The sequence below is a fragment of the Hylobates moloch genome, unplaced genomic scaffold (assembly GCF_009828535.3).
Source record: "Hylobates moloch isolate HMO894 unplaced genomic scaffold, HMol_V3 SCAFFOLD_16, whole genome shotgun sequence".
NCBI lineage: Eukaryota > Metazoa > Chordata > Mammalia > Primates > Hylobatidae > Hylobates > Hylobates moloch.
In genome coordinates this window covers 34411522-34426915 of record NW_026652291.1, presented here as the reverse complement: position 1 = coordinate 34426915, position 15394 = coordinate 34411522, and the positions used below count along the sequence as shown (strand labels likewise).

At 36.3% G+C, this 15394-nt stretch overlaps 1 protein-coding gene across 6 annotated transcripts in view; it reads left to right on the top strand.

The window, feature by feature from the left end:
• PCNX1 (pecanex 1) overlaps nucleotides 1-15394 on the top strand; it is a 210935-nt gene that overhangs the window by 44919 nt on the left and 150622 nt on the right. For all 6 annotated transcript variants that reach the window (XM_058429893.1, XM_032134763.2, XM_032134758.2 and 3 more), the window contains exons 3-4: nucleotides 9161-9266; nucleotides 14962-15007. In XM_058429893.1, coding sequence (XP_058285876.1) covers nucleotides 9161-9266; nucleotides 14962-15007 — 152 coding nt within the window. The remainder of the gene's footprint in view (nucleotides 1-9160; nucleotides 9267-14961; nucleotides 15008-15394) is intronic.

The window sequence follows — 15394 nt, the reverse complement described above, 5'->3', positions numbered from 1 at the left end:
ATTAAGATCTTTGTATCTACTTTCAGTATTTTTATCATTTTGCTTTTTACTCTTAAATTGTTGTCAGTTTGAAAACATTTTAACTTAATTTGTTTAGGTTTGTGTATCACAACACCGTTCATTAAGTAACAGATTTTTTCCCTGTAAATTTAAATGCTTTCTTTTTCATGTAGTATACTGTATATACTTATGTTAGTTCCTGAACTTAGTTTTCTGCTTCATCTTTCTGCCTTTTTTCATTTATACCATACTGTTTTTATCATAGTGGCTTTATAATATGTTTAATACTTAGCATTGTGAGTGACTCCAGTATTTTTCTTTTTTGATGTTATTATTTTTTTGGGGGGGGGTTTGTTTGTTTGTTTGTTTGTTTGTTTTGAGATGGAGTCTTGCTCTGTCGCCCAGACTGGAGTGCAGTGGTGCGATCTCGGCTCACTGCAACCTCCACCTCCCAGGTTCAAACGGTTCTCCTGCCTCAGCCTCCCAAGTAGCTGGGATTACAGGCATGCACCATCACGCCCAGCTAATTTTTGTATTTTTAGTAGAGACGGGGTTTCATCATGTTGGCCAGGCTGGTGCTGGACCCCTGACCTCAGGTAATCTGCCTGCCTCGGTCTCCCAAAGTGCTAGGATTACAGGCATGAGCTACCACGCCTGACCTTTTTTGATATTATTTTGATTATTCTCATGCATATACTTACTTTCGTGAGATATCTTCATGTATGCTTATCCTCCAAAAAATTTCATTAGAATTTTGATGACAATTCTATTAAATTTGTAGAAACTCAACTTTTAAAATAGGGATATAGATGAGAGATTTCCATTTATTTTCTTATGTTTTTATTTATCATCTCTTTATGCACTTATCTTTTATGTCTTATAACCTTTCACATTTTTTAAATGGTTTCTCTACATTTCCTAGGCCTATTCTATTTCTGTTAAGAAATGCATGCTCGTACATTGTGGATAAGCAAACAGAATGTAGACTTCACAGTCAGTCAGCCAAGGCTTCTTAATTGTATGACATGGGAGAAGCTACTTAAGCTTTTATGAGTTGGCTTTCTTGTCTGAATGATGAGGAAAATAATGGAACTCTCTCATAGGATTATTACAATGAATAAATGAAATAATATATAGAGAGCTCTTAGAATAATTCCTGACACATGGTAACACTTGATAATTGTTCTAATTATTTCTGGATATTATATATATTTGTCATTGCTTCTGAATTGTTTTTTCCATTTTCTTTTACTTTTAAAATTTTTTATTGTGAAATATGTATTCCAAACACTATGTTAGCAATAATCAAGTGACTACTTCATTACCTACCACACAGCCTAAGAAATAAAACATTATAAAAATAGCATGACATTCCTCTCCCATTTCATTCCACTTTTCCCTTCAGGAGTAACCATAATCTTGAATTTTTTGTGAATAACTCCCTTGCTTTTCTTTATTGTTAAACACTCTTCGTAGATATTCCTGAATATATTTATTTATTTTTGTCTGCTTTAGGACATCCTAAGAGAATCATACTGTATGCATTTCTCTATGAGAGATTTTTTTTTGCACAGTATATTATACTTTATTGACTCATGCATGGTGATGTTTGTAGCTAGAGTTTATTCATATTGACCTACATGTAGTCTGCCACTGTAAGAATAGACCACAGTCTATTTATTCATTCTTCTATTTATAGCCATTCAGATTATTTCTAGTGTTTTTTGTCTTGTGGTACATGTGTATATCTAGTTTATGTAAGCTGGTTTATAGGACATTTTCATGTTCAATTTTATCAGGCAATTCCAAGCTGTGTGCCAAAATGATTTTACCAGTTTATACTCTCACCGGTAGTGTATGAAAGTCCTTATTGTTCCACATCTTCATCAACATTTGATATTGGTAAACTTTAAAAATTTGCCATTCACTTAGCTATTGATTTGGGATTTAAAAAAAGAAAATTGGCTGGGCAGTGTGGCTCCTGCCTGTAATCCCAGCACTTTGGGAGGGAGAGATGGGAGGACAGCTCGAAGCCAGGAGTTCTAGATCAGTTTGGGCAACATAGCGAGACCTTGTCTTTACAAAAAATAAAAAATAAAAAAACATTTTAGCTAGGTATGGTGGTGCGCACCTGTAGTGCCAGATACCTGGGAGGCTGAGGCAGGAGGATCACTTGAGACCAGGAGTTCAAGAGTTCAGTGGGCTTTGATCACACCACTGCACTCCAGCCTGGGTGGCAGAGCAAGACCCTGTCTTGAAAAAATTTGCCATTCATGAAGTGTAAAAGATGTCTCATTGTGACTTTCAGTTAACCTTTCTGATTGTGGCTTTCAGTTAACCTTTCTGATTACTACTGAGGTTAAGCATTTTATTTTTTTATATATGGTCCATTTAGGTTTTTTCTTTTTTCCAATGCTCATTTGTGTTTTGTTTCATTTTTCTTTGGAGCTTTTTCTTAAGGATTAATAGGAATTTTTTATTTTTTATATCTTCATGCTATTCCTTTATTAGTTATGTATATATTACAGTCGTCTCCCACTTGTGGCTTGTCATTTTGCTTTCCTTAATGTTTCTTATGATTATCATATACTTTTAAATTTAGAACAATGAAATTTACCACTTTTTAGTAATCAGGTTTTTTGTTTTCTGTGTTTTTTTTTTTTTTTAATGAGACAGAGTTTCACTTTTGTTGCCCAAGCTGGAGTGCAGTGGCACAATCTCAGCTCACTGCAACCTCTGCCTCATGGATTCAAGCAAGTCTTTTGCCTCTTGAGTAGCTGGGATTACAGGTGTGTGCTACCACACCTGGCTAATTTTGTATTTTTAGTAGAGTCGGGGTCTCACCACATTGGCCAGGCTGGTCTCAAACTCCTGACCTCCTGGTGATCCACCTGCCTCAGCTTCCCAAAGTGCTGGGATTACAGGCGTGATACACGTGCCCGGCTAGCATTTTTGTGTCTGAATTATTTTCTACACGGAGATCAGAAAGGTATTCTGTATTGTCTTTTTGAAGTTTCATGTTTCTTTTGTTTTCACATTTCAATTCTACCCAAAGTTATTTAAGTCTGTAGTATCAGGTAGGTTCTTAAGGCTTATTTTTTTCTTTATGAATCTCTGATTTACCCAATATTTGTTAAGTGGACTATCTTTACTTAGTAATTTGCAGCACTCTCTATGGCATAAGCCAAATTTTCGTTTCTGGTGGCTTGTTTCTGGGCTCTCTGTTCTGTTCTGTTGATCTGCTTGCCTTTGCCATTACCATACCATCCTTATCAGCTTTAAAACATGACTCTTGATAGCCAGTGGGGTAAACCTCCCACCATATTCTTTTTTAGGAGAGACTTTGCTATTCTTGACTCTTTGATTTTTGATGTAAACTTTAGAGTCTGCTAGAGAAAGTCTGCAGGAACTTGGTATTTTTATTGGAGTTACACTAAATTTGTAGATCCCTCTGCTGAGAATTTGCATCTTTACAATGTTGAATCTCTCCATTTATTTAGTCTTTTTAAATACCTTTCAGTAATGATTTTTCATTTTCCCCATTAAAAGGAAATTTATGATTTTATAGTATTTATGCTACTATAAAATATAATTTTGTTTTTCCCCCTAAAATGTCGCATTTTATTTTGTGTCTAGCAATCTTATTAAACCCCCTTATTAATGATGTTCCCTTGTCTATATGATCACAATTATTTCTTACTTTCTAGTCCTTATACTTCTTGTTTAATTTTTTTCACTGGCTGTGTTATCTAGCACATGGTTAAATTGAAATATTATTGGTGTACATCCTTGTCTTTTTTCTAATCTTTTTTTTTTTTTTTTTTTTTTTGAGACAGAGTCTCGCTCTGTCACCCAGGCTGGAGTGCAGTGGCGCGATCTCGGCTCACTGCAAGCTCCGCCTCCTGGGTTCACGCCATTCTCCTGCCTCAGCCTCTCTGAGTAGCTGGGACTACAGGCGCCCGCCACCACGGCCGGCTAATTTTTTGTATTTTTAGCAGAGACGGGGTTTCACCGTGGTCTCGATCTCCTGACCTCGTGATCCGCCCGCCTCGGCCTCCCAAAGTGCTGGGATTACAAGCGTGAGCCACTGCGCCTGGCCCTTTTCTAATCTTTAATATTTTTAAGTTTCACTATTAAGTAAGATCTTTGTTGTAGGTTTTTGTTTTTGACATCTCCTTTCCTCACCCTCGCACTTGTGAATCTCATATTCTGTTCTGAGGAAAAGAAGTGAATAGGAAAATAAATACTTGTATATCTAGAGCCTATCACTGTGCGTGGTACATTGTGGCTCTTAGTTTGTTGTATGAATGAATAAATATAGCAGAACTACTTGAGCTTTAAAGTTTTCATTGGTCTCTCTTTTATGTGGTACAGCAGGTAAAAAATGGTTCAATCTTTTAGAGAAAGAATCAGTCACTGATTTTTTTTTACATTTCTAATGCTTCAGGAAGTAACATTGAATTTTAGGATTTGAATACAAACATTTGAAGAAAGACCATGGTTTCTGTATGTTTCTCATGGCAGTAATGCTTATGATATTGTAAACTATGGATCAGTTTAAACTGTATGAACCTGGATTTTAGGTTGTTTTCTGAGAGAGATTGTTCTGTTTAGGACCTTTGTTCCTGTGAATTTACGAACTTTGTTCCTGTGAATATAGGAACTTTGTTTTTATCTATTCTTATTTTTATGAGCATCATTTTACTCCAGATTTACAAAATTGGTACTGTAATGGTGTTGCAAAGTTTCTGATCAAAGCCTGAGCATGAGCAATAAATATGATACTAATAATTAACAAATTAGTTTGTGAAGACTTCTCTGTAATTCAGATTAGATCCCTTCTGCTTTTCTGCCTTTCCCTGTACCTGGTTTGTTTTTTTTCTTAACAGATGGGGAAGTTAAGGCATAAAGGTAGATATTACCTGAATTTGGTGTATTGCTTACTGCAGTAGACCACTTTGCTACTGTGAGAATTATAAACTACTATGCTTTCCAGGTATGTGCTGAAATCTCCATTGCTGCAAACCTGCAAGTGTTGCCAATAAAGAAAACTCTTACTCAGCTATTTTATATGTTTAGCTATATTTAGAACATCTACAGCTTGGCTAAGAGTTTTACTTCTGAATTTATAGAGAAGAAAAAATTGCAGAAATTTTACTAGAGGGTTTTTTTTTTAAATGAAAACACCTGTTCATTTTTTCTCATCATCATTTTTGTTCCTTTGCTATCTCCTTTCTTCCCACGCATTGTTGTTTGTTGACCATTAGTTCTAAATCATTATTTCTCAACTGGGGATAATTTTGTCCCCCAGGGCACGTTTAGCAATGTCTGGAGCTTTTTTTGGTTGTCACACTGAGGGGCTGCTGCTGGCATCTAGTGGATAAAGGCCAGAGATGCTGCTAGCCATCCTACAATGCAGTCCATAATTATTTGCCCCTAAAATGTCAATAGTACTGAGTTTAAAAATCCCTGCTCTAAATAATGGTGTTTACTTTTGGTTTTGACCTGGAAAGAGACTAGTGCCTATTGGGTGTAAGGCAGTATGTTTTCTTAGAAAGAATGAGGGCCAAGCGCAGTGGCTCACACCTGTATTTCCTGCACTTTGGGAGGCCAAGGTGGGAGGATCCCTTGAGGCCAGGATTTTGAGACCAGCCCGGATAATACAGTGCGACTCTGTTTCTACAAAAAGTTAAAAAAAAAAACAAACCAAAATTAGCCAAGTGTGGTGGCATGGGCATGTAGCCCCAGCTACTCAGGAGGCTGAGGTGGGAGGATCACTTGAGCCCAGGAGTTTGAGGCTGCAGTGAGCTATGATTGCACCAGTGCACCCCGGCCTGGGTGACAGGGCGAGACCCTGTCTCTTAAAAAAACAAAAAAAGCAAGAATGTGGGCCTTAGAGTTTCACAGACCTGGTTTTTGAGCCTTATCTTAGGCCATGCTGGTTGTGAGTACCTGTATTCAAGTGTGTGGGAAATAAAGAAAGAACAGATATGATAACTTATTTGCAGAGTGCTGAGGAGGTATTATTTCTGTCCTCCCCTTCCACGTGAACTCCAGGTACCAGTGACTCAGTTTATGTTTCATTCCTCCTCTGAGACCTTAGGCAAGTTTTTATGCCTTTTGGTTTTCAGTTTTTTCAACTGTAAGAGGAGAATAATAACTGTAAGAGGAGAATCATATCATAAATATTAGGGAAGGTTTCATCAGAAAATGCAAATAAAGCACATACTGCTATGACTGGATATAATAAGTAGTAAATATTTTATTATTATTATTATTATTATTATTATTATTTTGAGACAGGGTCTTGCTCTGTTGCCCAGGCTGGAGTGCAATGGTGCAATCATAGCTCACTGCAGCCTTTACCTCCTGGGCTAAATCTGTCTGCTCACCTCAGCCTCTTGAGTTGCTGGGAGTACAGGCACATGCCACCACACTTGGGTAATGTTTTTGTAGAGATGGGGTTTTGTCATGTTGCCCAATCTGGTCTCGAACTCCTGGGCTCAAGTGATCTGCCCGTCTTGGCCTCCCAAGTGCTAGGATTACAGGCATGAACCACACACCCAGCCTGTTTTTATGTATTACTAATAATAACTGTATGTTCAGATTGTAATAATTTGGACTTGCTATCAGAAGTGATGTATAAAACTAGGCAAGATTATCCATCAGTTGATGACTGGATAAACAAATGTGGTTTATCCATAGAGTGGAATATTATTTGGCTATAAAAAGGAATGAAATACTGATGCATGCTACGACAGGGATGAACCTTGGAAACATTATGCTAAGTGAAAGAAGCCAGACACAAAACATCACATATAATTCCATTTATATAGAATGTCCAGAACAGGGAAATCTGTAAAGACAGAATGTAAATTAATGGTTGTCTAGGGCTAAGGAGGATGGAAAGGGACGGGTAGTAATGGTTAAAGGGGTTTGTTTTAGAGGTGATAAAAATGGTCTAAAATTGGCTTTGGTGGTGGTTTCATAATTTAATGAATATGCCAAAAACCATTGAATTATACAGCTTAAAAGGGTGAACTGTATGATATGTGAATCATATTTCAATAAAGTTGATATGTGTGTGTGTGTGTGTGTGTGTGTGTGTGTGTGTGTGTGTGTGTGTGTGTGTATAGACTAGGCAAGATGAGGGCTCTCTCTCCTTTCTGTGTTGTTATTTCTTAATCTGTACCTTGCTCTCCATCTTCTGATTTCTTTGGATCTCACTTAGATTATGCATTCTAGTGGAGAAACCGTAATATTGCTGAATATTCATTACTAATTCAGTGTGGTGATAGTGCCTCTGTATACACACTGAAAGTTTTTCCAATTTAGAAAAATTTCTCCTCTGGCCTACATAGCTTGTATGAGTTAACACCAGACAGCTTATAAACATGAACATGTTCTACATTTCTCACACCTGAGTATTTGTATACTGAATTGGCCATATGTTTACCTGAGTTCCAATATATTTTATTTTTATAAATGGATAGTAAGTTAGAAAGCTAGTTTTCTTTGTTGAACCTTAGTTAGCTGACTGTAGTCAATGGCTTAGAGTTAGGAACCTGTGAAGCAAACAGGGACATTATAATTATGAGATCATTGATAATAAAAACACACTAGAGTTCAAACTGCTATAATGTTAAATACTTAAATGGAAAATTATATGTTGCTTATATCTTTTGATTGCAGCTGTCAGAATACTCTACCCAAAAAAGTTTAAGGGAATTTACTACTCACATTACTAAAAAGTCTGCATGTGAGGGATGTCTTCAGATGTGTCAGGATGCAACGTTTCAAACTGTCACTTCATGTCCCTGCTTCTCTTCTTCTAGCCAGGCTCTGTTCTTTTCTATTATTTTGGCTTCTTAGAACAGGCTCCCCCTTAATGGTTATAAGATGGCTGCAGCACCTCCAGGCCTTAAGTCTCAAAATTAAGAGTAGCAGATATAGAGAAATTTCCTCTCACCAATAAGACACTCCTGGCCTGATTCATACTAGCCTGGGTTGGGTCCTGTGCTTATTCTAGAGCTAATCTCAATGACCAGAACAATGGGATATGCTGATGACTTTGGACAGTAGAGCCCACCCCTAAACCTGAGGGTGGGGTCAACATTACCCAAAAATCTATGAGAGTTTGGGATGAGGTGGTTCACCTGAAGAATTTGGGGTTGCTTTTTTTTTTAAATAGGAGGTTGAATTGGATGCCAGATAGCAAGATATATCCACTGTAATGTCCAACACATATATTGTAACTTTTATCCAGATAATAGCAAAAAAAAAAAAAAAATATTGACTACTTACTCTGTTTATACCAGGTAGAATGAGTAAAAAACTCTGGGCAAAAAGTAGGATTATGACTTATTCTAAGAGTTATCTTCCTGAGGAACTTTATGTAGCATTTTCTAAGTTTTGTGAAATTTGGTGTGTGGTTTTTTCCCCGTAAATATGGGTTCCTGTTATCTTTAAGTACTGTGCTTGGGCTTCTCCAGTGCTTTGAACCTAGTACTTTTCTCTCTTTTGTCTTTCTGTGTCGTTACTACATAACATCACTTTCCTTTTTTAACCTTGGCCTTCTAAACATGTACAGATCTAAAATCTTAGGTTTCCAGTTCTGTAAAACAAGTTAGTATTCTAGTTAAATTCTGTTTACTTAAAGAATACAGATACAAATAGCTTGACCAGGGTGACTGTTCTCTTCTGTGTTCATCACTATATCATGCGGCTCATTCGGACTGATCTTGCTGGGATTCGTGAATGTAATATCTGATTACATTCTGTGTTTACAATTGAACAATTTCTCTTTGCTCTAGGGAAGCAAAAGGCAATCATTTCTTTGTGAGAGTGGTTTGATGGCATATATCTTATTTAGTATGCTATAATTGTAATTAATGCCAGTTTCTAATGTTGGATTGGATGTAGATAGTTTGGCATAAGAGAGTTTTACATATTTTCAAGAAGTGTTGTGGTTATAAAATAGTTCCAAGTATCAGACTTGTAAATGAAGAATGATCATTGTTTACCTTTTTTGCTATTTGCTTGATTAAAAATCAGAACCTCTTAGTTTTGTAGAAAAAAATATAACTTAAAAAATTAACAAAGGAAAAGCATTGGAGTCAGAATAATGACAGTTACTCTTTTTCTCATTTTTTCTCCGCAGTGATCCTGGTGGAGGGATTGAAATGTCTGAGTTCATCCGAGAGGCCACACCCCCAGTTGGTTGCAGTTCCAGAAATTCTTATGCCGGTCTAGATCCAAGCAATCAGGTAGGAACCTGTGCTGTTTTATTTTGCCTTTTTCCCTCCTCCTGATGGTGGTCTCTGTTATTTTCATGTCTTTAAGTCAGCTGATGTTTTGTCATGTCTTTCTGATTATTATTTTTAATTGCTTATTAATAACATCTTTTATTAATATTCTTTTTAAGTTACTTTTCACACTGATTAATTACATATTTGTTGAGCATTACCATAGACTCATCTTTGGGTGTATAGTTTTGATTATGACAGTTGTGAATACCCTTAGGAAATTTAGCTTCTAGCTTGCACTATCTTATTTACCTTCACGTCATCTGTATTGGAGAGGTGTAGATGTCTGTGGTTACCTCCGGTTTAAACGTGGCCAAAAAATAAAAATAAAAATAAATGCTGAAAATCTCTCAGTGTTCAAGATGTTTAATGGTAAGGCTAAAAGTAAAATACAAATTTGCTTTTACCAATTTTAATGTCTTTCTACTATGTAACTTTTAACTTAAAATGGTAACTCTTGAAGTATTATTTCAAAACTTGGCTGGACCTTTGCTGCTCTAGTTCTCTTATTCATCCTAAATACCTGTACACTGATTAAAGTCCCAGTTACTCCTGCTGTCCTTCTCAGCAGATGATTTCATTGGGTAGAGTAAAATTCTATGAACTTTGTTGGAAACGTTCACGGTCTTCTCTTAGCAGACCTTTACATAACTATAGGTTTTAGTAGTTGCTATGTCAGTCTTTTCATTATATAGAAGAAGAAATAGCTGATTTATATCAGGGTCTGGACTAGACCTCACTTCTCACTCCAGTCTTCTTGTTATCAATACGACACAGCTTGTGGATTGAAACCATTCTTCTCTTTTCTCCCTCCTTTCTGTTCTAGAGACAGACTTAGTCATCTTTATTTTCTGGTCTAACTAACTCTTCTTGTAACTATCCTACATTTCTCAAGATTTTCAAACGCCTTATGGTGTTGACCCTTTCTTTTTCAGATGAGTACTTATTTATATGGCACTTTATAAGGCTCTACAGAGTAGATTTTCCTCTTTTTTTCTTCTGTCTTATATACTGCCTTGTGTACAGTTGACCTTAAATTAATGATTGCTAATTATCTTTATGTGTCTAGGCAATAAAATATTAGAGGTGGATCAGACCTAGCTTCTCATTTAACAAATGAGTAAATAGCAGATATAATTCTGCCAACTCTGTCCTGTAGTATTCTATTCTTCTGCATTGGTAGCCCTAAGAACAATGTTATGAAAAACACTCTATGAATCAAAATCTTGAACAGCGTCTTGTTTTCTAATATATTTTGATAGAAGATTTGACTCTATTTGATTAGCATGTTCATGATTTAAAGTTAAAGTGAATGACTAAACTATTAAAGGTAACAGTTTTGGTTGTGATCGATTATAATACAGAACATGTAGGTTCTTAAATTTGTCTTCCTTCCATAACAAGCTCATGGAATGGGAGATGTCAGAGTTTTTTGTTGTTGTTGTTTGTTTGTTTGTTTAAAGAATGTGAAAAGAGCTATGACATATTAATTAGATTGATACTTTTTTTTTCTGAGATAGAATCTTGCTCTGTCATCCAGGCAGGAGTGCAGTGGCACAATCTTGGCTCACTGCAACCTCCATCTCCCAGGTTCAAGCCGTTCTCATGCCTCAGCCTCCCAAGTAGCTGGGATTACAGGTGTCTGCCACCACACCTGGCTAATTTTTTTGCATTTTTAGTAGAGACAGGGTTCACCATGTTGTCCAGACTGCCTCGAACTCCTGACCTCAGGTGATCTGCCCACCTCAGTCTGCCAAAGTGCTGGGATTACAGATGTGAGCCACCATGCCCAGCCTTAGATTGATACTTTTTGTTTTAAATTTTACAATGCCCGTTTGAAGACAAGGGTTACTATCCTTGATCCTGTTTTTTTTTTTTTTTTTGGCCTTGTGTTTCTCTGTCTCTTTTTATAGAATGAAATAATTCAATTCTTGAATATGGCTGCATGTCTTGTATTCTTAATTAACCATGGGCTTTCTTCTTATTGACAGATGTAGGTAGTATCAGACCCCCAGAGAGTAAGCCTACATTTCTGCAGTCATCTTTTGGAGACCTTTTTTCCTTTTTACAAAAAGGAAAGATGAAAGGGCCAGCAGTGGCCAGGCACTTTTGGATCCTGTGACCTTGGCATCGTATCTGTTGGAACTTGCCTGTTTGTTTTAGGGAGGGAGTCCCTTTTTGACTGATTAAAGCATGTGTGCATGTTGTTAAACACAGCATACCTTTTACTTAAAATAACAACTTTTTAATAAAAATGGGCAAATATTGGAGGCTATTGTGCTACTTGGATTTTAGTGTTTTCGTTTTATACTGTTTATGACAAAATAAATGGTTGACATAATTATTCTTGCCCTTTAGAAAAGCTGAAGCGAGGAGGAAGAGTCTGGCTTTTTGCATATTGCTGGAGATATTACCATTATAGACATACTGTTGTTTCTTGTGTGTATTTTATTATATAATGTGTAAGATACTGCTACACATTATCATATTTTATGTAAATTTCTTGGGTACTAAACAGTGAACCTGCTGACCATAGTACCTACATCGTGGTCATTGTTACTGTTCTTTCCTTCACCTCTGCCTATCTCCCTTTCATCTTCTACCCACCATTTCCATTCTTTCTTTTCCCTACCTTTATTCCTCTCCTTACCTTCTTCTGTTTCCTTTTGTCACTTTTCTACCTTCAAATATTTAGTGCCCAATAGTATTCAAGGCATTCTACTTAGTGTGGGTTGGGGAGTGGGTCTTATACTGAAAGAGATCGTGATCTCATAGTAGATGTGATATAAGTAACTAAAGATAAAGATGTGATATATGTTACCAAGAGGCCAGGCGCGGTGGCTCACGCCTGTAATTCCAGCACTTTGGGAGGCCGAGGTAGGCAGATCACGAGGTCGGGAGATCGAGACCAGCCTGGCTAGTGCGGTGAAACTCCGTCTCTACTAAAAATATAAAAAATTAGCTGGGTGTGGTGGCATGCACCTGTAGTCTCAGCTACCCGGGAGGCTGAGGCAGGAGAATCGCTTGAACCCGGGAGGTGGAGGTTGCAGTGAGCCGAGATGGCACCACTGCACTCCAGCCTGGGTGACAGAGCGAGGCTCCATCTCAAAAAAAAAAAAAAAAAAGATAATGAAGTAAAAATTGCCATAGGAATGGTACAGAAGAAGAGCTAATGATTTCATAGGATAAAATAATTGTTTCCAGCTGGAGAGACAGGCATGGCTTCTTTGGGGGGAGGTGGCCTTGCCTGATATGCTCTCTAGTTAGAGGTAACCTTTCTTCCCTGGTATCCATAATCCTTCCTATGGCACTTGTCATAGAGAAGAAACAGTGGAATATTTTAGTTTATGCAAAGCACTTAAATAAAAAACTTCACCCTCAAGTGTAAAAAGATACTATTTTTTCTTAATTTTTACATTTTCATTTTTAGGAAATTTGATGAGTGAGGGTAAACAGGAAAATTAAAATAATCCATAATGTCATAATTGATTGTATCATGAGCATTAATATCATTAAGTGTTTTTCTACAGTGACACTTTGGGGAATGCATTGCATTTGGATGTACTATAGTTTATATTCTGGATGCCGTGTTGTTTCACATGTAAATAGTCATGATTCTTAGATATTTTGAGGGGAAGCATAATGCAGAAAAGTTTGAAGAAGAAAATATAACCACTCTATTATACCTGTTAAGAATGTTTTTGTTAGCAAGTAATAGAATACTCAACTAATAGTGACTTAAAGAAATAGTTGTTTTTCACCTAAATCTGGAGGTGATTGTGTGGCATTTGTGTTCAGCAGCCTAATGTTAGGCCTCTGGATTGGCATCTCTGCAGTTCTCTAGGCTTTTTTCTCAGGGTTGCAGGATGAGCACAGCAGCTTCAATCAAGACCCTGTTTGAAAAGTTAGGAAGCAAGCAGTAGTGTGGGACAGAGATTTTCCTTGATCACTTTCTTCTCAGACACACAAAGACGTTTTCCTGAAGCTCTCCAGCAGATTCTCCCACACGTTCATTCACCAGAACTAGTTCATATACCTACCTCTAGACCGGGGACTGGGCCTACTTCTCATATATCAGAAGGTGTATGACCAATTTTGGAACAAAATAGGGAGATTGTTAAAGAAGGAGAAAGGGAATACTTTGAGCTTCTGAGCAAATGACTACCATATCCGTATTTAAAAATTTTTTTTTAAGTTTAAATTCCCAGATGGGTATGCATAAAATGGTGCTTTTGTTTTCTTGTTTGTTTTTAAATTTCTGTCTAGGAAGTTATGTTTAATTCTAGCAGAAAAATAGCATATGTTAATTCTGTAACTTATGTAGCAGGTGTCGTAAGAATGAAACTTTCTTTTGCAATAAAATGCTTTTTGGTTTTTTTCTTGCTGGCAAATTGCAATATCTTTTATGGCTAATTGAAAGCAGAAATTAGGAAAAACTAGAAGAACCAAGCTTAATAAAATAGTTCAAAATTATTACAAAGCTTATTTTTTATTGGCTACCTCAAGAGTTTATTTGTAGTTTGGACCTGTATATATATATGCATATTTTTATTTACTTTTTCACTGGCATGTAACTTACACAGCATAGTACACACCTTCAGTGTACTGCTAAGTGAATTTTTACATCTGTGTGCACCCATTCAATTGCCATCCAGATCAAGAAGGGCCCTCATGTCCCTTCAAAGTCAACATTAACTTATATTTTGAGTGTATTTCTTGTGATATACACCTACTAAATCAAACCAATGAAGAGGAAGACTTGGTAAAGTATAAAGTATTATATGAATGTTCTTAATTTTATTTTATAATGCTAACTTTGCTTGAGTGTTTTCTTCTTTGAATCCATGAAAACGAGTTACAGGAAAAGTTGCTAAGACTTGTTGATTTAGTAACTGTTATGTTATCTTTGGTTTCCTTAATGTGTTTGTGGAATTTGTGGTATTTATTTATATGATTTTCATGGTAGTATAATAAATAATGGCTGTGAAATTTTAGGGAAGTGTTAAACTATCTTGAATATAAGCACTAAAAGCTCAACAATCAGGTTTTAATTTTCTCCTTATAGTTTGTGCTAAAAATTCATTTTTCATGGATGCCTTAGACTTTTATTGACTTATTTTTTAATGTTCTGTCTATAAAGAAGTACTTACTTTTGTCTCCAACTAAAGAAGGTGCATAATGATACACTAGCAATTCGATGGTTAGACTTATGTTGCACTTTGTAGCATATGTTAATGTTTGTCTGCCAAACCTTCCTTTTATTCCCTAAGAAGTCTAAATTTATTTCAGGTAGACATAAAGCCTAGTTTTGCTTTTGTTTATAACATGAACATGTCATGATGTAGTATAAAAATAATTGTATGACATGAGTTGCTTGAGATTGGAGGATCTGGCTCTAGGGGGGCTCCATCAGTCCTGAGCATGAAGAGGGATTGGGTAGCTCCGCACATCCGTAAGACACACGCAGCCTGTGCCACAGACAACAGGTTGCGTGGCTCCAATACAGCTTGTCCAACAGGTATCTTTTAATATTGATAAAAGTGATCGATAACATGTTTTGATCATATAATTTTGTTCGATAATCTTGCTAGTCTGTATTGATAATGACATAGCTAGCATTTTAATTAGTTTTATTTACTTCATGTCATGTTTTCAGATTGGATCTGGTTCCTCACGTCTTGGAACAGCAGCAACTATTAAAGGTAGGTGTGATCTAACTTAAAAGTTGTCCCTGCCTTTCCCTTTCATTTTGGTTGTAATGAAGATAACAGTACTGTACATTCAAATGTAATGAAAAAAATCATTCTTGAAATTCTTTTATAGATAAAATTATTTATCTTATTAAAGGTTGCTTGACTTAAATTGTGTTCTCTTTCATCATCCAAATTTCACAAAAGTGTTTGACCACTTACATTACATTGTGTGAGTTACGTAAGTTTTGATCTATAAGAAACTTCCTTGCCTTTGAGGGAAAACACTTTTGTGGGTTTTAGTGGGGTTCATGGAAAACTAAGTAATTTGATGTGAAACCTTTTAATGTGGGCACAAATGAAACAACAAAAAAGAGCAAGTTATTTTCTGCTATTTGA